This window comes from Schistocerca serialis, chromosome 1, assembly GCF_023864345.2.
Source record: "Schistocerca serialis cubense isolate TAMUIC-IGC-003099 chromosome 1, iqSchSeri2.2, whole genome shotgun sequence".
In the NCBI taxonomy this organism is placed as follows: Eukaryota; Metazoa; Arthropoda; class Insecta; order Orthoptera; family Acrididae; genus Schistocerca; species Schistocerca serialis.
In genome coordinates, this window is record NC_064638.1 from 85439281 (window position 1) to 85466398 (window position 27118).

At 38.9% G+C, this 27118-nt stretch overlaps 1 protein-coding gene across 1 annotated transcript in view; it reads left to right on the plus strand.

Moving 5' to 3' along the window:
* Positions 1-27118, plus strand: part of LOC126457019 (uncharacterized) — a 76112-nt gene that overhangs the window by 37089 nt on the left and 11905 nt on the right. The window contains exon 3 of the mRNA XM_050092994.1: positions 11823-12002. Within this exon, the coding sequence (XP_049948951.1) occupies positions 11823-12002 (180 nt within the window). The remainder of the gene's footprint in view (positions 1-11822; positions 12003-27118) is intronic.

Consider the following 27118-nt stretch of genomic DNA (forward strand, 5'->3'; position numbering starts at 1 on the left):
ACTCGAGGGGTCGTTAAGGCTATTAGAAAGAAACAGGCCACGAACTGATACGGGGTTTTACTGTTGCTTCTCTCTCTCCATGTAGTTAATAACATTATGTTCTGGAAACACCATACACAGTCACCTACTCACAGTGACACATTGTGTACGATTGTAAGGTCCCCACTCAATCTATGTCCTACATTTCAGTGGACACTAGTGGTCGCAAATTTAATTAAAGCCAGTTGGATGTTATTTAGTAGGTGGAAGGGTTGGTTCAAATGGCTCTGAGCACTATGGGACTTAACATCTGAGGTCATCAGTCCCCTAGAACTTAGAAGTACTTAAACCTAACTAACCTAAGGACATCACACACATTCATGCCCGAGGCAGGATTCGAACCTGCGACCGTAGCGGTCGCGCGGTTCCAAAAACTGAAGCGCCTAGAACCGCTCGGCCACACCGGCCGGCTCGGTGGAAGCGGTGGGATTGGAGGAGAGAACTGCGTACAAGAATAAACACGGGAAGGTTGCTAACTGTAACAATGTGTGTTGTTCCAGTAACATATTTACGTACAGTTTGATAATTATCCATCATAATTTAATATATATTCATTAATCCGTACTACCTAACAAAAGAAATCCCCCTTCGCACCCCACTCAGGTTTAGTGGTAAGTTGCCCATTGGATAACCCCTCAAAAACTGAACACTGATCACGCATGAAAAGAGGAAGAAGGGGTACTGAACTGTGGAAAAAAGAAGAAAAATGGAAACAGCGAACTGTCCATATTTAATATGTACAGTATCGAGCAAACGTTAATGACCGCCATGTCGTGGGTGTGTAGTCATTCTGTTGGTCTGCATCGGGGGTTATCTGAGTTCAAATCTCACTCAGTCGCAAAAATTTTTATCCATAAATTTACGAAGTTTCCGTCCGGTCATCGACGTGTCTTTTCGCTGTATTCACATCGGTCCCTAAACTTACGCAGTACTTAATCTAACTTAAACTAACTTACGCTATAAACAACACACACACACACACACACACACACACACACACACACACACACACACACACACACCGATGCCCGAGGGAGGAATCGAACCCCCGACGGGAGGAGCCGCGCGGACCGTGACAAGACGCCCCTGACAGCGTGGCTACCCCGCTTGGCCACAGATATGGTACATGGGTAGAACGAATAGGAGTACGTACGTCTGATTGTCCCTTCGTTACACGTTGCTGCTGCAAACTGAGATTCCGCCAAGACACACACACACACAAATTTGAATACAACGAACAAACACGTTGATGACCGCACGGATAGTTCGTAATTTTGTGAAAAAAAATTTTTTTAGGCCCGAGGGAAATTTGAACCTGAATCTCCCGCGTCGCAAGCTAATTGCCGGAGCACCCAACCACGACACGAGGGACGCTGATATTGCTCCATATTGCACATATTTTAAATATGGACGGTTCACTCTTTCCTCTTTTTCCACAGTTCAGTACACTTTCCTCCTCCTTTCGTGCTCGATCAGTGTTAAGCTTTTGACGGGCTATCCAATTTGGATGTATACGTATCTTATCCTTCAAACCAAAACATTTTAACAACAATTTCCACTCTGGTTACTGCATTCTGGTACATTAACACAACATCCACAGAGTTTAGGTGAAACATAATATACGTGTTTATCCCTCAAAGTTAATGGTTTAAGCACTTATGCCACTCTTAACCAGCATATTATTTGTTTAATCATTTCTTGTCAATTTATATCTGCACCAATAATTAACAGTCCGTCTCCCTTACATTTTGCCGCTTTCTAACCCGAACATTAATTTATCACTCAATATTCATTAATTTATTCATGTAAATCTGTTCCTGGAAGTTCTCCTTACCTCTATCACAGCAGTCGGCGAAAGAACGTCCCTGACAGCCCACAGGCTTGGCACGTCTGTTCTGCACACCTATCTCGACCAACGCGATTAGGGATACATTTCCATGGCAACGCCTCAGGCGTTGTCCTACATGAGGTAACTGTTGCGACCACGACGTAACTCAGCGACCGTGCAGAATTATCGAACAGTCACCACAGGTCAAATCGTCCTACCCCATGAGCGTGCAGCACGCGATGCAGCGAAGCGGACGCGATCAGATGCTTTCAAGCTTTCGCGCAAAGTGGACGCCGATTGGGGTTTGTGTTTTAAGTTACAATGTCTGAAATTTTGATGAGTCCTGTTCAAGAACGTTGTGTACATGTACGTCTACAGTTATAGCCCGCAAACTAGTGAAGTGCGTAGCAGGGGTACGTCGAGGTGTGACAGGCGTTACCGTTTCTTTCCATTTCAGTCACATATTTGTGCTGGGAAGCCTTTTCTGTTGATTCCAAATGTCACGCAATCATATGCAGGTCGATAAAAGAGGGCACTAACACCATATCAAATTATATGTAATAATAATCTATCTTGGATGTACAGGTTAATCAAAGATAGACTCGTTATTTTGGCAATCAAGTGTTGTATCGTTACAATTAGCATTGGCACGTTAAAGCTAATTATGAAAAACGAAATGATCATATGGCATTGCTGGCCAGCAGTCCCCATTCGGGGAAGTTCGGCCGTCGCACTGCAAGTCCTTTTTAGTTGATGCCACTTTGGTGACTTGCGAATCAATGATGATGAAGGACACACAACACCCGGTCCCCTGCCGGAAATCGAACCTGGGGCCCCTGCGTGGTAGGCGGTAACGCTACCGCTACGCTACGGAGGCGGACAAAGCTAATTATATCCCTACATTAGTATTAATCAGTCTTTGATCAGTGGGGACGCTCATGCGGTATGTGCTGGATTCCCCTACAGGACGTGTGCATTGTGAAGATGCTGACAGGCATCCTGTACTTCGCTTTACACTATGAAAAAGACTGAAATATTAGTATAAGACGTCTTTGTCTAAAAACCAATAGGTGTGCTAGAGAGAGTAGTTGCAAGCTGATGTCATTAAATGTAGCTGTAAGGAATTCTAAAAGCTGTAAGTAAACGAAATGTCTGAATATGAACAGAAATAATTGAAAATAAGTTACTTACTGTTTAGATCTTGTGACATAAAAACAGTCAGGTTTCCATCAAATCCAAGTAGCCCACATAGAACAACATAAACATTAACATGTGCACTGACACAGTATTCTTCATAGACGAGGTAGTAAATGCGATTAAAGAATGTACATTGTTGCATCAAAGAAACTATAGTTATGTCCACCTTTCGATAGATAAAAATGTTTGGAATATTAACCATACGGAAAAATAAGCACATTTTTGTGTGTTATCATTTGCGAAAGACCTCGTTTCGATATGTCAAACTGTATATGAAATACGACGGCTGTAACGACCACATGAGTTATATTGTTCATGGACAGGATTGCGTGTAACCCTCATGCACACATTTAAGTCAAGGTCAAGAGAAGTGACACTGACATGGTCCTGCTCTCGACTTTAAATACGTTAGCTACGTTTCACGTGCAGGAATGCATGACTTAAAATGGTCCAGACGCAAAGTCTACGCCATGTACTTCCGCCTCTGCGTACTCTTAAGCTTTCGAGGCATGGTTTACTAAATTTGATGCAGCACAGTAACGATGAAACAAAATTCAATCATTTATCGAGCGAACTTATCAGGCTGTAAATTTGGAGACAATCAAATTTTTCGCCGAATATTTTTTTCTGAGTCAGGTGATAAGTGTCTCTAGCGGCTCCCCAAAGCGGCTGCGCTGTACAGACAACGATAGATTAGCAGCACCGCAGGGCTGGACGTTGCATCGCTCGAATGTTCGAGCGGTCCAGCGGCGCACTGCGCTCGCATCACATCGCTCACGCAACACCGCTGCCGGAATCTTCTTTCGCCAGCTCTGCTGTGGACTCCGCGCCCCAGTTACTGCAAAACACACTTCTGCTCAAATCCAAAACTTAGCATCGGCAGCACTGCAATGTCCAACGAATGTCCATTTCCCAGAGAACTTGGTCCGTGGTATGTGTGCTACACTTACACTGGCATAGCCAAAGTTTGTGAACAAAGAAACTGTTCTCTGTTAGGTGGTTAAAATTACACGTTACAGTCTCCTAGCAACCACGCAATACGATTTTATTTACTTTTTTTACATTACGGATGACTAACGAATTGAAAGATTTAACCTGGAACTACATCTTTCCTTTTTCAGTACTTGACAGAGAAATGGTCGTGCATTGAAATATAGAATGTGTGTGATGATCCAGACGGAGTTTACTGACCTCTCGTGTGAAACATTACAATGCTGACAGGAATACGTGTGCTCCAAACTGGTTCAAATCATTGAGTGCCAATGAGCACTCATCTTCGACAGTGTTCGCCAGTAAAGTACCATGTTTCATTTTTAAACGGTTGTGCCCTATCTTTCCAGCAATATCCTTGAGTAGAGGGATTTTTTAGCATTGATCGACAAATGTGTGGAAGTGAACAAAAAATTTTTTGGGTGTGCTACCACGACGCAGTGTAAAATAACCATCAGCGAATAAAACCAACGTTTCGACTACATCTGTGGTACTCTTCCTCTGGGTCTTCTTGTGTTCTTTCTTGTGCAAGATTGCTTTGATAGCGACATCCAGTGATTGAAACGAAACTATAGTTACTACTTCAATTAGCATTCTTCTTCTTCTTTTCCTTCAGTATTTGGCCCACGAGTCGCTATGTCCACCATTAGTGTTCAGTTTCCCACCCATGATTTGTCAAGTATTTTGTTTTTTATATACTGTCGCCCAGCAACCGTACTGTTTGGACAGGTTGCCGCTAACGTTATTTTCCCTGAGAGGTTACATGTTACGTGTTGTGTGTCTCCGCCAGACAGAAAATCCAACCGGAAATTTGTCCAAATATGTGTGAAAAACCTCATACAAATAACACTCAGAGTATGATGTACAATTCAGCTCTTTTCACCTCCCTGTCTCCATATCAGCACTCGAAATCTTAAGTTGTGTAAGTAGGTCACTTCACCACAAACCGCACTGTATTATTGCCGCACGAATCCATAAATACACTGTAAGACAAATAAAACGATGCCCCACGAAGAAATTATCCGAGTGTGACGGAAGTGAGTGGAATTAATCAACATATACAGACAAACAAATGATTACAATTACTGAAAAATTGGATGATTTTGTTGTGGCGTAACAAGCTTGCTACGCCACACTGGGAAGGGAGCCGAAAGAAAGGCACGCGTACACACACGCCGACTGGCGTCAAGTCTGAAACAGGATAACTATTGAATGGTAGCAAGAAAAGTACGTAGCTGCTTTATACTTAACTTTTAATCTTGGTTGTATACATCGTTCTTCTTGAGACATTTATACGATAACTCTCAAACTAGGTAAGGCTACTGGCGCCTTGCTAGGTCGTAGCCATGGACTCAGCAGAAGGCTATTCTAACTGTCTCTCGGCTAATGAGAGGAAGGCTTCGTCCGTCTTGTCGCTAGCAATGTCGTCCGTACAACTGGGGCGAGTGCTATATCGTATCTCGAGACCTGCCTTGTGGTGGCGCTAGGTCTGCGATCACACAGTGGCGACACGCGGGTCCGACATGTACTAAATGGACCGCGGCCGATTTAAAACTACCACCTAGCAAGTGTGGTGTCTGGCGGTGACACCACAGATTTTGTCAAGAGGAAAAGCTTCACGTATTGAGCAAGTCTGTAACACGTTGGTCTACCTCTCGCCCTTATGCATGCAATTATTCGGCTTCGCACTGGTTGATACAGTTGTTGGATATACTGCTGAGGATACTGTGCCAAATTCTGTCCAAGTGACGCGTTAGACCATCAGAATCCCGGGACTGTTGGCGGGTACTGCCCGTAAAGTTCTAAACGTTCTCAACTGGTGAGAGATGTAGGTTACATATGTATCCTAAACTACTGGCCGATTTCAACCAAACTTAAGAACTTGGTACACATATCACTTACTGTCTGGAAACAATCGCTGTGGGGCATGAACCACCTACCTATCAAAGAGGAGTGTGTCAGAGTGTGTGTGTTGTTGAGTAGGGGGGGGGGGGGGCGCAGCGTGACATGTAGTCCGTTATAATTCTTGTTCGATCATGTTCTAGGTCATATGCCTGTTCGTTCTTCTAAGTATCCAGCCAGCTTTTTTGTACTTAAAGGTCTGAAATTTGGGGCTTGTTTTGGTAGTCTAGAACCTGGCATTCTTTGTAGTTGTTCTAGCCAACTTTATCGGTTAGACTTGATTTTCTCATTTATAGCACATAACACAAGTTCTGCTCATATGTCTTCGTTTATCAGTCTACCTAAAGTTGCGTAGTCCTTTACAGCTCTTAGTAATTTCATTTATGCTACTTGAATTCTATTGCCTACCTTTTATTAGTTGTCCATGTTTCACTTCCAGATAGCAATGTGTGGGCGACCATTATAAAACTTTATTTTTAAGCCTTTTCTCACTTTATTTCTAAATATTGGATTAATTGATCTGCATATCATTTGATATTTCTACAGTTTGTTGTCAATGTTGAGTTCATTCTAGTAGCTGGTAACATTTCGAAGGTGACGCACATAACTTGTCCGATGGTTTTGTTTCCTCACCAGTTTCGTCCCTTTGAAAATAGTCACATTTCTTTTTGGAATGGATGTAGCGTATTCTTTAGAAACTTCGTTGATTTTATAGATGGATCTTTGTACGGAAATTCCGCTATTCTGTACGATTTCAAGATAGTCTGTAAAAATCTTTGGATTGAAAAATATGTTATGTGACAATCTTTAAGATCGGATCAGTTTGTTGTTACCTTGTTTCAGTTTTATCATCAATGTATATATCAAAAAGTGTAGGTGATAAGCTACACCCTTGTCGGACGCCTTGGTTTATAGTTATATCTTCTGATACAGCATTGTTGGTCTTTCTTCATGTTTTTGTCCACCTAAATAGACTTTCTGTCACCTTTACTATTTAATAGGAATATCCTTTCTTGTGAAACATATTCCATAAAGTTTTCCTACCTAAATGATCGACGGCTTTCTCTAAGTCTATAAATGCGAAATGTATTTGCGTGTATAACTCTCTTTGTTCCTCTACAATTTGTTTAAATGTGAGAACTTTATCAGTACAGGATCTCGCTTTTCTGAAACTCTTTTGCTGTACAGATAACAGATTTTCGGCACTGATTTGTAGACGTTGATATTTTACTTTGGCACAATTCTTGTACACAGTGTCTGTTAATGTTGTACCACGGTAATTATTGTATTCATTCGTTTAACTTTTTTAAAGATTGGTATGATGTTTACAACTGTCTATGGTTTCGGGATTTGACGTCTTTTCCAAGACGTACTGTATAAATGAAGAAGTCTAAGCTTTAAAAATAAGCATCCACATTGAAGCAACTCCACTTTCATGCCATCAGATCCCGTTGATGTCCGGTTTTTTTATTTTATCCAGGGCCCTGTTTACATCTTTGATCACTATGAGATGTTCGTTCTATTCTTTGTTCCTTTCGGGTGGGTTCTTTTCTAATGCTTGGCCTTTGTTAGACCAGAGCTTTTTACAATGTGCAATCCATTTATAGTCTGGTATTAATTTTAGGCTTGTTGTTTATTTTTCTGTTTCATTTAAATGCTTTATCATTTTGTAAGCTATAGCCTGTCTTCCATGGATATCGTGTTCAGTTTTGCTGACAAAATTATTCCAAATTCTTCATTTTTTTCCTAACAACAGGTTTTACTTTATTCCTTTTATTTTTATATTCTTATTTCACAAATTCTGTTTTCGCCCTGAATATATCTGACAGACGCGTTTCTTTCCCTCAGCTGTTCTTGCGATATCTTCGTTCCATAATCTGTCCCTTTCTATTACTTCTGTTATTCTTTTTTTCCCAGAGATTCATTTATTTGCGGCCTGTTAACACATAGCTTTATGTTTTGCCATTCTGTTTCCAAACTGTGACTTGTATCTGTCTGGTTTATGCAGGGATTCAATCTGTTTTGATATAGTTGTTTTATAATGTCATCTTGTAATAAAGTAGACGTTCAGACCCTCTTCCCTTCTTGTTTGAAATCTTTAAGTTGTCTTCCATCTAGGGAGCATAGCTATTTTTGCTACCACTAGGTAGCCGTAAGAGTACTAGCTTGCTTTATTAACTGTTGCCCCCTTGCGCTCCAGGTGTACTTGCGTACAGCTCTCTTCTTAAAAAAAATAATAATTTTTAGCCCTTTACTTGGGACAAGACGTATAAGAGAATATGCATGATCATTTATGTGTTGTTCGCCAAGAGTTCCCACTGATAGAGATAATGGATTATTTTTTATTATGGCACTTAGATTTCTGTAGATTGATAGTTTACTAATGGCTTGTGTATATATTATTTGAAGAGAAGATCAGTAAGTGAGTTTCAAAAATCTTTAGACGTGATTTCAAACCTTTCAAGAAACCTTTTTTCGCTGACAACTCCCAAAAGTAATGGAAGGACAAAGTTTGTTGATTACTACCTTTTCTCTCTGCAGTATATCTGCCACATGAAGCACGATATTTTAATTTATTACTGCTTTACAACTAAATCTACATAAAATACATCTTGGAGACTACAGGATGAACCAGCAAAATTACGTCACTCTACGACACATAGTTGAGGAGATACGACTTCACAGATTTTGAGCTGCTTGAATATTAAACTGCAGGGAGAAAGTAGCTAGAGGTACAGAGTAAATATATTCACAAATACGTGTGAATTATGTCAAATGTATGTGAAATTCAGGAAAGCTAGAAACCCCGGGTAAAAATTTCATCCTATACTTCTGGAACGACTTCAACTTACTATGGTATACATATTAGTTACGAACAGAAAAAAAAATTGCTGTGATGCTAAGAACCAGGAGCCTTCTATTGGGTTGGAGGTTATAGCCTGGAGAGAGAAGGTGAGAGGAGGAGATTTACAGACATAGAGTGGGAAGGAGATGGAAACTGGAAGAAGGGGGTGAGTATGAGATCGTCAGAGAGGATGTAGGGATACATGGACAGAGACAGTAGGAGAACAAAATGGACAGAGAAAGGGAAGAGCAGAAGATGTAAAATGAGATGGGAGAGGAGGAGATGGACATGGGAAGGGAAGAGGCAGAGATGATCAAAGAGATGGGAGTGGTGGATGGACAGAGGAAGGAAAGAGGAGTATTGGTTGATTGGTTGATTCAGGGGAGAGGAAAACAGCGAGGTCGTCGGTCCCACCAGATTATGGAAGGATGGAGAAGGAAATCTGGTGCACTTTCACAGGAACCACCCCAGCGATTACCTGAAGTGGTTTAGGGAAATCACAGAAAACCTAAATCAGGACGGCTGGACGCGTGTTTTAACCCTCGTCCTCCTGAAAGAAGAGGAGATGGGCATAGAGAGGAGGGAAGAGGAAATGGACAGAGAGGGGAGAGCAGGAGATGGACAAGGAGAGGGGAGTGAGGAGTTGGACAGAGAAAGGGTAGACGCGGAGATGGACAGAAAGAGCAGGAGGAGAAGATGTACAAATAGACAGAGAGAGAGAGGGAGAGGAGGGGACAGAACTAGAGAGGGGAGGAGGAGATGGACAGAGAGAGTGATAAGAGGAGATGGACAGAGACAGGAGCAGGAGAATACTGACAAAAAATTGGGGGGGGGAGGAGATTGGAGGTGGAGGACAGAGAGAGGAAAGGAGGAGATGCACAAAGAGAGTTTGGAAGGAGGAGATGGACAGCGATAGGGTGGAAGGTGGAGATGGGCTAATGGAAGATTGGGATAAAAACATACCCACACAATGGTAGGTACACAGTCAGTTAGTAAGAAATGGCACATTAAATAACATAATGGAAGGAAGGAGCGAATAGACACTATGGATACTTGTGTGTGGCATTTATTACGGTAGTGAAACAGTAGAACAGGTAAGGGACCAATCTCAGTTGTTCTTTTAAAAACAAGCGTGAGGTCATTATCAGCCGGCCGGAGTGGCCGTGCGGTTCTAGGCGCTGCAGTCTGGAGCCGAGCGACTGCTAGGGTCGCAGGTTCGTACCCTGCCTCGGGAATGGATGTGTGTGATGTCCTTAGGTTAGTTAAGTTTAATTAGTTCTAAGTTCTAGGCGGCTGATGATCACAGAAGTTAAGTCGCATAGTGCTCAGAGCCATTTGAACCATTTTGAGGTCATTATCATTACTTGAATCGTCTGCGTTATGTCACTTAAATTACAGAGTGGAGAACCATTTTTCATCGTATGGTTAACCATTGATTAAAAACACCTGGCTAAAACAAAATAACGTAGTAGAACAGTAAATGCAGTGTATGTGTTAACTAGAACAGAGACACTCTAGTGAACTACAGTTGTTTTAATCATCATGCTAGATTTATTAACTGTGTCATAGACGAGAATAGAACAACGATCCAGTACCTGTGGACTAAATTCCCTTCCGTCTGTGATCAAAAAACTGTTTTGTACTGGTTTCGGTCGGGGATGACCATCTTCAGATGTCGCAGCTTGTGAATCTTCAGATCTGTTTTAAAGGAGATCTGAAGACGATCATTGCTACAATTTTGCGATCATAGCTGGAAGTCAAAGGAATTTAATCATCATGTTACTATCGCTCATTAAATAGGTACGTGTGGCGCAGCTGGACGGCTACGACTTGAAATAAACGAGAAATTAACGATGAACACGTAAATAGGATGAATTTTACCTTTGCTAGTGACTCAAGAGGTACATGCAGTCAAATACCGAGTTTTAAAAATGTGCGATTTTCATTCTACGCTCACGGGCCTTAGGACGCTAACAGTGGCATACAGTGAAAACAATGGGGGAAAAAATTAGAAAATGTTTTCCTTTTAGTTTATTACTGGTCCAAATAAAATTTTCTCTTAGATTATGAAGGTATGCTGTACTTGTGATTACCCGTCAATGCAAATTACAAGGAATAAATCGCTATGAATACTTTGAAACAATATGTCAGCAATGAGGACGTATGTAAAATGAGTCTTGTCTCCTCTTCTTGATTTATTTCTCCGTTTTACTACGCGAGCCAAAGATACTCGGTCGCGAAAGTAGTCACCACGTTACTCATATGAACAGCCTCCTGTGAAAAAGAAAGGTCTCAGTTTGGAGCCCCAGTCCAGCACACAGTTTAAATATACGACGACGTTTCAAGTCAATACATATTTTAAAGACTGCTAATAAAATTTATAAAAAAAATGAAGCAAGAAATGAAGTACAGTAAGTGTTTGTGGAAGTGCATAAAAATTAATAACGCACTGCAACGAAAGGATGTAGATAACTAACTCCTGTAAAGAATGAGTTTGCCGCAACTCAGATTTGGATATCTCTAGTTTACCTCTCAAAGGTTTGCATTGTGCAAGAAGCTTTTTGATAAAGGGGTTCTCAAAATGTCGCTCAACTTGCTGTCGAGTTGTTAAGAGAGAGATATCCAAATAGAAACCAGTTTCTGTCGAGTATTCAGGAAATGAATGCTGCAGCTCTTTTTGAGAACCCTTATTATCACCACCTACTAGTCAGAGCTGTTGACCATAAGGCATTCGTGTCATTAAAACTTATTTCATTTTTGCATTTCAAAACACTAACCAAAACAAACAGCATAGTAATTTCTTATTGAATGTAATCTGTTGACAAGAAAAGAAGCCTGCTGAGATGTGTTACTCCTCTCTCACATCTCTCCCTCCGAAACTAAATCAGAAACAGTGATAGCGAGGATATTGGAGTACAACTATTACGCTACACCTTTTTCCTCATTCTTTAAATACATTTCATTGCAACTTTACTGTTTCTGGAAACTGGCTGTCCCTGAGAGACACACTGCATGTCGTAGGCAACGCAGCGTGTTACTGCTCCAACGCGCGCTGCACTTGCAAGTGGGTGGCAGCAGGGAGCGGCGCCGAGGTGTGCTTCTATTCCGCCAAGGACGTGCGCTGCCACACCCGCCCCACGCGCGACGGAGCGCCGCCGCCCGCTGACATGCAGCCGCTGCATCGGATCCTCAGAAACACCGGTCAGTACAGCCCAGCACGTGGTCCTCTGTCTGCAGGTACACTATGTGACACCTGGCTGAAAATTACTTACAAGTTAGTGGCGCCCTCCATCGGTAATGCTGGAATTCAATATGGTGTTGGCCCACCCTTAGCCTTGATGACAGCTTCCACTTTCGCAATCATGTGCTGGAACGTTTATGGGGGAATGGCAGCCCATTCTTCACAGAGTGGTGCGCTGAGGAGAGGTTTCGATGTCGATCGGTGATGCCTGGCACGAAGTCGGCGTTCCAAAACATCCCAAAGGTGTTCTGTAGGATTCAGGTCAGGAATCTGTGGTGGCCAGTCCATAGCAGGGATGTTATTGTCGTGTAACCATTCCACCACAGGCTGTGTATTATGAACAGGTGCTCGATCGTGTTGAAAGATGCAATGACCTTCCCCGAATTGCTCTTCAACAGTGGAAGGCAAGAAAGTGCTTAAAACATCAGTGTAGGCCTGTGCCGTGATAGTGCCACGCAAAACAACAAAGCGTGCAAGCCCTCCATGAAAACCACGACCACACCGTAACACCACCCCCTCCGAATTTTACTGTTGGCACTACACACGCTGGCAGATGATATTCACCGGGCATTCCCCATAACGACATCCTGCCATCGGATCGCCATATGTGTACCGTGATTCGTTATTCCACATAACATTTTCCCACTGTTAAGTCGTCCAATGTTTACACTTCTTACACGAAGCGAGGCGTCGTTTGGCATTTACTGTCATGATGTGTGGCTTATGAGCAGCTGCTCGACCATGAAACGTAAGTTTTCTCACCTCCTGCCTAATTGTCATAGTACTTGCAGTGGATCCTGATGCAGTTTGGAATTCCTGCTTGATGGTCTGGATAGATGTCTGGCTATTACACATTACTACCCTCTTCAAGTGCCGGCGGTCTCTGTCAGCCCACAGACGAGGTCAGCCTGTACGCTTTTGTGCTGTATGTGTCCCTTCACGTATCCACTTCACTAACACATTGGAAGCAGTGGACCTAGGGACGTTTAGGAGTGTGGAAATCTCGCGTACAGACGTATGACACAAGTTCACTCAGTCCCCTGACCACGTTCGAAGTCCTTGAGTTCTGCGGAGTGCCCCATTCTGCTCTTTCACGATGTCTAATGATTACTGAGGTCGCTGATATGGAAGACATGGCACTAGGTGGCAGCACAATGCGCATAATATGGGGGTGTCCGTAAACTTTTGATCATTTAGTGTAATTCCTCTTAACTGCTCCTTATGGCTCAAAAACGCAGCTCGAATTTTCGAAGAGCTGTCCCAGTACGATGATATAGGTAATGACATACAGTACCAGCTAGTAAAACTGCAACGCCAGGAAGTACCGAAATTCTACTTACTGCTCGTATATATTAAGTAGGGAGAATATATTATCCAATTTGTAAATGGATTGGTAATACTTAGGGTGAGAAATCTACGTCAGCATCAGGCCTGGTACTTCTGGCAGCAACGATGGGTATAGCCCAGAGGCATACGCATTCCTCTTTGAACCTTCACATGCTCGGTTTGTAGCCGTGTAAGCTGCCACATGTGATTAGCAGAACGGGCAGGCTGCTTACCCCCAATAAAAGCCAGACTATGCCAAAGCCAAGAGGGCTAAATGAATTTTACCCAAATACCACAACACGAGGCTCAATCAAATATATATTCATTTTGTGCGAGAAAATTGTGTGTTTCATTTCTTCTTTTCTTCCTCTTCGGCGCATTTTACGCCTTTTTATTTTTTGGATATGAGCGTTGAATGGTAAGTCTAGTGGGACTATATAAATGATTGAGAATGTCGGCAAAAGCTAGTGTAACAACATTTATTTTTCCCAAACAGACATAAATTGTGCTAAACAAGTTATTGATTGAATACTGTAAACAACTAACAGGTGATTTGAGAGTACACTGGACAAGGATCCTGGGTGGCAGAGTGAGTCAAGTAATATGGCCCTAAAAGTGTGGATAACGTAATCTGAATTGATCTGACACTGAACAGACTGTTATTGATCAGATCTACTGAAGTTTGATTTATCAAATCTACAGAAGTTTGTCTACATAGGTGCAGTTGAGAGCAAGTGGTAATTGAGATCTGTACGACCTGACAATGCAGGAGCGGCAGTACGTTATCCTGTTTGCTCCGTGCGGCGACGTGACTTGCAGCTGGAGAGATGTGTGGGACAGAGGTGAGACGCGGTGTTGGCACCTGTGAATCGATCGCGGCCCCGAAAGAAATCCAAAAATCTCATGGTCTAGCCCTCAGTCAGACGGATCGCAATTTACTCTCTACCAGAGCCCTGAAATTATGGTAGGTTTCAGTGTGTGACACACCAGTTCGCTGGTCGTACCAAGGACCATTTTGGCTCACTTATATCACAAGGATACCAAACGTCAAGACTGGTAAACCAAAAACGAATAAGTGTACCCTCAGCAAACGGGTAGTCCGACATGTGTGAAGTCACAATGTCGATACAGTAAGAAATTCACCACAGGCTCCCCAGTCTAAACTGCTCGCAAGTGAAGTCAGTCTCAGGATAGGTCCCAGTTACCAACAACGCATGCTAGAATTTCGACCATAAGTCCTTACCAGGCCAAAGTCCGCACCCAAGTGCTTCACACCTCTCTAGAAATAAATTTCGTTTTCCCACGAATTGCATAAACGAAAGCTCCTTCACACCACCTTGAGCCAATCACAGGGCTCTAGAGACGCTAAATCTCCCCTCCCACACGACAGCACAGACTCATGTCCAGCCAGGGCAAGATTATAGACTCCTGCATCTGTGGAAAAAACGAAACTGCCAATTACTGGCTGTTTTTAAGTTTTTGCAGAGGGGGAAGATGTTTTTTTTTCCAAAGTCGTGCCTCTTCCTGCAGCAGTAAGTGAACAGATACAGTCTCAAAGATCTTTATCTGATCGTCTGTGCCTTGGAACTTGTTAGTCATAGCTACAAGGTGTAATTAAGATTCTATCTCCAAACGCTTCTCACACGCCAAATTTTTCTTATACAATGGAAGCGGCTAGGGGAAGTGGTTCACTGACCTATTTGCACTATCGGCGAACATGTAAACAGGTGAATTTTTATTAAGCATGGCTCTGCACAAAATGCCAGACATATGACTCCACTGCGTAGATGTATTCCTTCACACCGTCGCCCCAGCCGAAGCTTCTGCTGGTGCCACGGCAGGTAGTGTGTCATTGTTCTGCTGGAGACCTATCTTGGCAAGGGGCTGCCCTGCCTGCCCTGTATGGCTGTGGACCTGTCTGACAAGATTTACTAAGGTATGTGGTCGCTGCCTATTGCTTTCCACTCCCAACATTCCATTTCAACGTCTGCTCAGACCGTTAACTTTCTAGAGTCTTGCTCAAGGTGCATCAGCCTGTAACAAAATCTTTAATAATATTCCAAGTGCGAAAACTAGGTGAGGCAGTAACTTGTCCTCTCTCAACGTTTACTCTGCATGTTTGTCCTGTTTTGCCTGCTATTGTAGGTTGCCTTTGGATGCCCTATTGACATCTCTGGTATTTAGACATCAGCCATCATCAGATCACCTCTGATACATGTTTCCTGCAGTAAGCAGAACCATCTCTGAAAGTCGAGAGCCTTTGCATCTAATAAGTTAAAGATTTCAATTACATTGCAACGCCAACTAAAGTAAAATTTTCGAAGTCTAGTATCTGTAACTTCAGTGTGATTCAGCCTGACATGACTTCAGCTAAATCAATTTTAATTTCTTTATCCAGTACGTGTATTGCGAGTTCGCTGAATTCATTCTAAGGAGGCAGAATAATTCATTCAACATTCCCCGAATGCATTTCAGCACATATGAAGTTCATCTATCGTCTTATGTTAATTTGAGAAGTACATGTCTGAAAGAAGAAGCTTTTTTTCCTACTAAGCTTTTTTCACACAACGTTGCATAGCGCCAGAAAGCGGGTTTTAATGTCCACTGAGCCATATTGGTTTCCTATTTCAATCAACAATGGTCCTAAATTTAGAACATCTGTATACTACTAATGACCTCAACAAGGAAGATTTAGTTTAACGTCCCATCTACATTGAGGTCATTAGAGACGGAGCACAAACTTGGATTTCTTGAAGGATGGGGGAGGAAATCGGCTGTGCTGTTAGAAAGCAATCATCAGCTGCGCGGAGTGGCCGCTGGGTTTGAGGCGCCATGTCACGGATTGTGCTGCCCCTCCCGCCAGGTGGTCGAGTCCTCCCTCAGACAGGGGTGTGTGTGGTGTTCTTAGCATAAGGTAGTATCAGTTAGTTTAAGTAGTGTAAGTCTAGCTACTGATGATCTCAGTAGTTTGGTCCCTTAGGGATTCACACACACACACACAAACCAAACATCCTGGTATTTGCCTGGAATGATTTAGGGAAATGGGAAACCTACATCTTGATGGCCAGATGCGGGTTTGAACTGACATCCTCCCGAATGTGAGTCCAGTGTGCTAACCACTGCACCACATTGCTCGGTAAAATAAATGGCCGAAGATCTTACCACATATTTTTGCACACTTATCAGCCACTAAGTGTTTCTCCTCTTTCACAATATTTATGGGGTAAGGAAACTGCTGGTCAGATTTAAAAACATGTCGTAACATACTCGAGGTTTGTGAATGAATATGTTTAGTAACTTTTTACACAATTTGCATTACGAGACGCCTACCAATTTCTCTGCAGCTGTTTCATAAACACACGTAAACTTTGGCCCTGCTTGACTTGGGCTCTGTTTCGAGACTGGTAGATATTCCCCAATTCTTAATTTGTTCTCAGTCTCCTTTAAGTTTCGTTTGGTCATTTTGCTGATCCCACCATTGTGATGAATGTACTGCAGTGAAAATATTTAAACAAATAGCTACGTGGCTAGTCACATTAGACTGTTGTCAGGTGCAGTAGGTGTAAAGGGTCCTGTGAAGCTTACTGGACTTGTGGAAAACTAAGTTGGCCTGATTTCACAACTGTGTTTCAGTGTATATGTACTCCTTTGACTCAGTTGCGACAGGTTGAGCTGCTTTAATGTGACTACGCAAATGCGTCCAGGCAGGCTATAACCTGTTAATACTGTTATATTTTTGACATTACATCCATGTACACAAATTTGCCAATAGAAGAAACAATCAGCATTGTTAAAAAAACAGCTGCAGTATTAAGGGGACATAACAAGAATATACATACATGAAATAGAAGCCACCCTAAATATTATAACAGAACAGAATTACTTCACTTTCAAGGAATAGTTCTATCTACAAAAGGATGGTGTACCAAAGGGCTCACACATCAGCGGTCTACTTACAAACATATTTTCAAAAGTCACTGAAAATAAAATATTCAATGAAATCATACATCCAAATAGGACAGGATTACATACTGGTACTGATATGTGGATAACATAATTTGCTTGATTGATGAACTAGACACACGAATAAAATAATTACACAATGAAATAAATACAGCTCCCCCAACAATAAAATTCAACATTGAGACTGAAGAGGAAATGAAACTTAATTTCATAGACATCACCATACACAGAATGAACAACAAACAAATTTTTGGATTTTTCAGGAAACCTACAGTCACAAGCACAACCATTCACATCAACTCCAAAGCACAACCATTCACATCAACTCCAACCACCGCAAAGTATGCAGTCTCTCAAGTTTCAAACACATGCTACACAGGCTCAACGGAACTCCACTGGACATACTCAACCACACACAGGAACTAAACACGATAGACCAGATAGCCAGGGAGACTGGGTACAACATACGAATGGTAAAAGACTGAACAACAAAATTAAAAAACCAATCAAAAAAGAACAAACTATGAACAATACACCAGCCACGGAAGCGAATCAAGAATGCAAACTGCAGATAAATACAGGGAACTGGGAACACCCTACAAAGAATACATTATGGCACATACCAACATACAGTAACACAACTCTCCACAGGGTGAGAAACATACTGAAGACATAAAGGCTACAAATATCATTCCGCAAAAATGAAACAGTACAGAAGAATCTAAGCACTAACAAGAAACTGACCTGGCTGTCACCAATCAGAACTCGGGTCATGTAAGAATTTAAAGGTCAAACAGACCTAATTATTCAGCTCCTGGGCCATAAATTTCTCTTAAACCATAATCGAGGTCGCAATCTGCTTTGTTAATACGAGCTCTTGAAAGCAATTACGCTGTTATCCTTAAGGTAAGTTAATTTTATGATCATAAATTATGGATCAAAACAGCAAACATAAATCAATGATATAATAACGAAAAGTTTATTTATTCTTCATGTGATCCCAACAAAACATTATAATTAAATTTAGAAGGAGTAACAAAATTCTAAATAAAAGTAAAATGTTAAGCTCTATAGGGTCTTCCTGTCGTAACATTTGACTTAAAAGTTAAATTCAAAAATTTACTAAGAGGCAGTTGCTTTCTCATAAAGCCATTCATTCCTGCCACCAATTAAGAAGCTAATGATTATGCTACCTTTGCACAGTCAAAATACTCCAGCTCCTTAAAAATTCACTCAGTGAGCAGGTGAGACCTCAAAATACTTTCAACAGGACGTGTTTTTGATAAACATGTCGAAATCAGTTTTCCCTAGTTTCTTGTAATAAGTTAACAAAGGTAAAATTTTTATGCAAATAAATACACTAATTCTATCATTATTACAAAGAATATCAAATTAAATCAAGAATCTTAATACAAAAACTAAAATAATTATAAAATCAAAATATAAAATAATGAACTAAAACATAATCTTAAGGATAGCTGGTTTAAAGCTTACTATTATATTTCAAACCAATCAAATTATCAGTTAATACCTTTTAAGCTTATCCCTTAAAGAATAAATAAGTTAATTTTATATTTCAAAAATTAAGTAGAAACAATCAACTTACAAAAATTAAACTCTTTCTTAAGAAATTAGATACCAGTATTCTAAGAAACGATTAACATTTAACAATAATTATGACACATTATTATAAATTATTTATAAATCAACCCAAATCGAGACAAGTAAAATAAATACTAAAATTTTGACAAACACTGATAGAAAAGGTACATTAAATAAAACCAACTTTAAAAAATTTAAAATAATATTTCATAAAACACTTACATTACCAAATTACTATCATTTAAAAAATCAATTCTATAAAATGTACTAAGGCAACAAAACAACAAAATTTTTATATTAAAGAATTAAATAAACAAAAAACCAATATAATGTATTTAATAGTCAAGCCATCCTGATTTGCATAAAAAATTGTCAGTGTAATAGAAATACTTTACTAATAAGTTGTATCCTGAACCTATTCCTAGATACACTTTTCCGGTACATGTAATGTGTCATGACTTATCTAAAATGAACCTACCTTAAAATAATATCAATAGAATAATCAATAACGAGAGTGTTGGCCAATGTGTACACACCTCAGAGCCAATAGCAGTTAAATTAAATAAATCAAGTTACTATCAAATCGATCTTCATTAACAGTATTTCACCATCAAATCCATCATAAACAAAAATATTTTATACTTATAAATCCTGAGAATTATAGCTCTAAAGAGATTCTATGGTAATGGAGATATGCAAACAAGTAAATTAAGTTGATTAAATCATGTATTCTCAAACACAGGGTATCTAATCATAGTTCATGATTTAAATTTCACAGATTCATAAAAAGGGCTATAAATAAATTTTAACATTTCGCCTTATAGATTTATATTTTAACCTAAATAAAATAAATAACTGTTTAACAAATAATATTCATTTGCTTAAATTGTATAACTGCAGCTGCTGGCATGAATTATACCAGTACTAAATCAGTTGCTAAGTCCGAGATCATTTAACAATTAAATCAAATTACTGCAGAAAGAAAATTTAGTTTAACAAAGCTTGCATATAATACAAAGAAAAAATGAGTAAACAAACAAGAATAAAACTTTTGGGAAAAAATAATAAAGCACAAAACTCAAGTTTCACAAGAGATGGGAGGGGATACAAATATGTCAAGAAAATAAATGTAAAACAGACAAATAATAATAATAAAATAAGAACTGTGCCCCTGTTCATGACCACAACAACGACAAATTCTCCAAAGCTGGAATATATCAGTTAACCTGTAGTTCATGCCAGTTGGTCTACATAGGCTAAACATGCAGAAATTTCAAAACGAGGTACTCTGAACACTTCAGAGCCCTAAGAAGTTGTAGTACACACTCTACTTTGGCAGGGATCATCTAATACAAGACAATCATTATCCAAAAAACATTGATACTGATCTTAAGAACCTCAGAGAAAGCAACAATCTCTATCAAAAACTCACAATAAACAGAACTACCACAATAAACAGAAGCAATAATACAAGGAAAAAGAGTCATGAATGAAAATACAGCACTGTGCAATAAAACACTGTTTGCAACACTCAGTGAACTATAGAAAGGCACCTCTGCACACAAAACATAACAATTAACAGTTCCAGAAATCGAAAAAGAAAAAATCTTCTGTTTTCTCGGTTCCATTCCCACTCCTCTCACCAGCTCTCTCTCTCTCTCTCTCTCTCTCTCTGTCATTCTGCTCACACACACGTCACACACATGCGTGCACACATATACACATTACATACGTTCTGTCCTCTCCAAGCAGCCACACATGCACACACATGTACATATTCCATACATTGAGTCCTCTCCCAGCACCCACACCACACTAGTTCTGACAAAACATTCAAAGTCAGCGCCACAACAAACACAAGACCAACGATGAACAAGTGAGCAGTGACAATAATATAACACTTCTCACTGAGCATGGAGTAAGAACTGGCTGGTCAGATCACGTTTCACCACATTTTGTGAAAGTACATGCGAGGTGAACTAGTGAGCGTAAATTTTATGAAAAACTGTGTGGGAACAGTGCACTGAGTAGCAGTTGATCGAGATATCAAGCAGATAAACGCAACAGGACGAAGAACGTAAGTAGAGAAACGCACATATCCTCTACCCACAAAACAGTTCTCCACAAACACACAGTAATTTTCTTCATGGCTAGTTTGCAGATTACATGCTGTAAAAAAAAAAAAAAAAAAAAAAAAAAAAAAAAAAAATAAAGACGAAAAAGGGCACAAAAACCGACATATAATAATAAAGTTCATTCAGCAATTTAATTATAAGGTGAATATCTAAACAAAACAAAGCAAAATGCATATACTGTAATCTGTAAGCCTACAATACATAAATTATTATAAATTTGAAATTGTCCTTTTTTCAGAAATAAAAATTGGATCCGCTGAAGATAATATACAAGTGTCGAAACATGTCTGAGTAAAAATAAAAATAAGAAATAAATAAATTGTGTTTGTGTCAGACTGAACCTCACAGGAGCTTCAAACCTTAATAAAAATGAGAATAATTGAAGCGGCCGAATTATGAAAGCATTTTCCTCCTGGGGGCTACAATATGCCATCAGAAGCCAATGGAAGGCTTAGGACAAATTCGACAATGGTTATACACAGTACTTATGCAGAAGTGTATAACCATTGTTATAATAATGTTAGCTTGTCCGAAGGGAGAAACGAGATGTACATCAACATGTCGGTTAAATATGATAACAAAATTGTTTGTCTACACCTTCAAAACTTTTTTATAATGAATATTGTGTTTCACGGCATTTTAATTATTATGTAATGGCATTTTCGTACTATTACTATTTTTAAATATTTGACTCAGTAGTCTTAACGTAACAGTTTACGTAAATCACGAATGTTGTACTTCTAACTTCCCACTCCAGATGGTGGGTACTATGTTTTTCAAAAAAACTGGGTTATACCTCATTTCATGTTATTCATATATTATTCTTTTTCCTCTTCTTTTTCTCTTTTACTTGTCCTCCACTCTGACAACTTATATCATCTGTCTTATGTCTTGTAAGTTGGTTTTTAAAAAAACAATACGCCAGTGTATTTTAGATGTTTCCTTCCCCCTTTGTCTGCTTTGTTTTTTACGTACATTTTAAATTTGAATTACTTCATGAGTCATAAATGTACAAGAGATATTTTGGGTTAATATCTAGCAAAACCAGTAATTTTAAGTCTTCACGTGACATATGTCACATAGAGGGCGTTCCAAGCCCTGTCACATCGAAGTCTGCTGCACAGGTGCATGTAAACAGCGGCCTCAGTTTATATTCGCTCTAAGCTTGTGGTTATAGCTTGATACCAGTGCCTACTAATTTTAATTGTATATTACAGGTATGTTCCTACCAACTGTTACGTTCATACACAGGTATAGTTGTGATTTTCGGTTTTATACTCTCTGATCGTTATGTGAAAATTTTTAACTTCTAGCACTGTGGATGGTCACTAAGTGACCTAAAATCGATTTTGCTGACAATAAAACAACAAAATACGGCCAATGCTGATTTTCCTTCCAATTATATTTGAGGTAGTTACGTGATATACTCATATTAGGCTGTCTGTGTTACTCGGATACATTTTAACACTTTCCAAATTTCTCAACTATATACCCCAAAATTCAAATCAACAAGGAATATGTAATTCCTACAGCTTAAGGTATGTCAAAAACGATGTTACAAAAGCAAATAAATTTTTCAGAAATGGGCCACTGCGCTTGATATTCTGTGTTGCAGTTATAGCAACAGCTCTCTTCTACCTTCCAATGCGTTTTTATAAACCTGAAAATATTCTCTTAGAATTTGTTTTCTGCCCTCATAAACTTCTCAGCATTAATATCGATATGCGGTTTCATTCAGTTTTCTTTACATAATGATAGTGCCCAATGAGTTTTGCGTAGAATAAGATTATTTTTCAAAGACTGCTTTCAATTTCTGTAGTGGAGCACATAAATGTTTATTGTAAATATGAAAATGAGATTTCTTGGAGATCGTGGCTTTTTAACAATGGGAAATGGGACCATTTTCCCTAGCCATATTAGTAGAGCAGTGTGTAGTCCACGAATATATTCTGGATATTCACATTTCCTTCTAAAATGTAACCTACATCTGTATCATCTGGTATGCTCATTACATCAGTCGTGTAGAATTAGAAACTGGTAGGTGTTATATCATTGGCCACCGGTAAAGAATAGCAATAGTGAATTATATAATATGAAACTGACGTTACTTTCGTTATAATCAGCCACAAAATTACTGTCCCCAATAGCATGTCTGTCTGAACAGTAAACTACCAACTCTGGCACTAAGCTTAACAACTGTCATTGTTCTATGTCTGTAATACATTGCAGATTTACATTTGTAGTTTTTAGCAAAGAGTTACGCTAAATCACGTGAAGTCGCCTAATGGCTTGGATTCGGTTCATAATTTTTGAGACAGAACGTGGAGAAATTCTGAAAGTCATGAGCCAATAACAAGACACCGGTTTTCATTGCATGTGAGTCGAGGTAATCTCCTAATGTATTGAATTCAGATAATACCATTACATTCACACTCTTCGATATTTATATTCCTTCATAATTGTTTCATTGGTCAGCAAGCTTCTGAGGGCTTCAATTGATAGCAACTGTTCATACAATGAAATGGATTCCTTGACTACAAACGTACATGGGGAGACGCCAGTCCCATTAATCATATTAAACTGCCCATTGTTTGGAAGATCATATCTTGCTATTTTCACTTCATCAGGTATTAAATATGATTCACGATTTTCTAGAGAGCATACCAGAAAAGTAAAGGAATCTACTACCGAAATATTCCACTGTGACAGATTTAATAAACGTTTTATCCTTTTCCAGGTTCGCAACCATCACAGATCCATGACCAGAATTTATTTTCACAGTTTTATTATGCTCAGTTTCTTCTAATAGTACACATCAATTCATAATTATAAAATAAGCTTCATAACTCATCAGATTATAAATGCTACTGGAAATGTAAAATTAGGTCTATAATTTAAATTAAAGTTAGCATAAGCAGGTCCTTTTATCTACCAGCATTCCTTGCATAAGTGGAAAAATTTGCTTCTCGAAACACTTCCCTTTGAGGCTGATATTCATTTGTTTTTTACGTAACAAGTAATTTTTTATGCACTTGGCGAACAGATACAGCTTTCTGTCAAAAAATTTCATACGGTTAGCATCTTGATACAAGTAAATCTCTGAACATTCCTCACTACAAGTAGAAATCAGTATTATATGTTTTGAGTCATAAACACATGGTCGTAGTAAGCAGTTGATATCTACATAGATGACAAAAATTGGCTTTAATTGCGTGTTACAGTTGCCTAATTTTATGTAGAGTTTTCCTGCATTAGGTATGAAACTCCTGACTGGCTTGAATTATGAACAATCAACTAAGTGTGCACGTAACTTCTATGCAGAACCAAAATAGCATAAACAGTGCTCAATACTTCAATTAATGATTGTAAGTAGTAATGTTACTACATGCTGACCTCAAAAGCATTTTTATGTATCAGCATTGATAATTTCTGTCTCTTTCACCAGCAGCATTAACTGGTTCACATGTTCCTCTCATTTATAATGTTCTGAGACATACAATGGCATCAGTTTAATTGCTTTACCTTCATATTCTTTCTTTTCCTGCCAAAACTGTACACTTGTGCTCAAAGCGTAAACAGATTCTTTCAGTTGTTTCTCTCATATATTTCCACATGCTCCATACTGCTAGGAAATGAACTGTTTGCAAAGCCTTATTCATGTGAATAAGAAAGATAATAAGTCATATGGCTAATATTGTCATTTTCTGGATTCAAACCGGCTATAATTGACCATTTAAAACAATAACTATCGTTCTTTGAAACAACATTTAGAACTGCTTGTTTCTTTTCAGTCACTCTTGATCGATTTCTATGTTTTCATGTGTAAAAGCCCTTATTTATATCTACATTAATGGCAAATATCATAATTCCATTTATCGCCTAAATGGAATGAGAAACTTGAAAAATATCCCAGTTTTTTATGTCAGTCTGTATTACTGATTGAATACCATTTATTGGTGTTACAAGACAGCTGCACTGATGTACAAATGTTAATACCATGCTCACTTAGTATTAGATGGTACCCACATACGTCAAGGCCATACTGGGTCAGCATTGGATTGTGCTCCAGCATAGATAGTCCTAAGACAACAATGCTGCTGTTAATTTTGCTATGGAAAACTAACAGAAAACTTCCACATTTTCGTATGACATACCACGAAATCCGTCCGACATTGCTTGAGAATTTCTATAAAACTGGAGTATATTCCTGTAAAGACAACTAATGTTTCTAACAAGACCACTTGCATTTCCTATGGACCATTTTGAAAAGTATCGAAAACTGCAAAAGAATACAGAAGATTATCTAAAAGGTTCAGAAACATCGAAAAATGTAGGTGATATTGAAAATTATATGAGAAGTTTCGAAAAAGAACGAGAAGTATTGAAAAAGGTATAGTAACTATTCTAAGAATCAAAAAGGATTAGAAAGTATTTGAGTATAGTATCAATATAAGAGGAAATTCCCTAATAATGCACAAAACGTAGTCTTAGTTCTTAAATGTTCTTTTCCAGAGTATTCATGTAGCTCAAGAGAACCTTCATCTCCTTGCAGCTACAAAATATTGCCACAGAATTCTGCTATAGTAACATCTCCATTTTTAAGCTGTTGATGAAGAGGAGGAGCTGCTATAGATAGACCAGTAGTTTATGTAATATTATTTAATTATAGATAATGGGTGGTTTAAAATAATTGATGATGCTCATGGATAAAGTTACTCGGATTCTGCTTTTAAAAGTCAATTGTGCACTGGCACAATAGCCAATCGTGATGGGATTAAGGATTCCAGATACTTTCATCACACATGTATCCAGTTTTTGCTATCTGAAGTATGTGAGTTCCATCAGATGCTTCAGATAAATGGTACATTTTCTGTCAATTCCTTCTTCCCAAGTAGAATAAGTTTAGAAAAATATATAAGAAAAGCAAGAACGGATTTCTGTTGCTTTTGATGACACGAGTCAATGAAATTCACTGTTGCAGATATACTTTTTTTTAAAAAATGAAAATTTTTCTATTTCGCAGTTCCTCTTGCATGTTAAAGGAAATTATCAAACTTTGCTCTAATGTGAATATAAACAAAAGCTTTTATCAAGGAATGCACAGAAAATTAGCTAAAACACTTGCATACATACGATTGATGACAAATATTGATAAAGAAGAATGATAATTATTACTTCAGTGGTCAAATATAGCTGGTCTCTTCCCAGAAATGGGAGTGTAAGCCTATGTCTTATTATCTTCCTTATTAAGATGGAAATTAAATACACTACAAAGATCCTGAATTTATTTTTTATTGACAGCATTGCATATCGCCTTTTTAATGACACCAGTATTGTGATACTCTGAGGTCCTCTTTGGCATTCTGTACGGTGTTCGTCGCTTTCTGGAGAAAATGTTATAAAGTAGAGATATATGCTGACGCTCTCCGCTTGCCAGTTATTGCCTAAACGGTACCCCAGATAAGTAATGACATAAAAAACAAGTATCTGAAATAATAAAAGACCTATATAAATAAAAATGATGTCCTTCTGTAGAAGTTAAATATTGTAGAAGTAACAATAAAATTATTTATAGACACATTTGCTCATTCAGATACGATTATGAGGGCACAGAAAATTCCTGAATTTAATACAGCCAAGTTCAGTATGCTCACACATGCACCCCCATTAGTAAGTGTGCTTCTATTTTCCAAGTAACTTACAAAAGAATCACCTGAACATTAAACATATGGTATTTGTTCTTCCTCATCATTCATTACTCATTAATCTACTCAAAACGTTAATATCATTCCTAACTTTCTTTTGAAAGTTACTATTTTATGAATTATATCAGGAAAGTATACAAATATTTATATCACTTTCATTCATTAACATTGTCTGTTATTTCCTCTCAAAGCCAAAGAATCAGATTGATTATTAATGAGATCACTTCTGTTAATGTTTCTGTGTAATCATTTGTCATTACCTTGTCTATGCACCTTAAATTTAAAACATGTCAATTAACCTGTTAATCTGACTTGCTACAGTTTTCTACTTATTACAATAAAAGA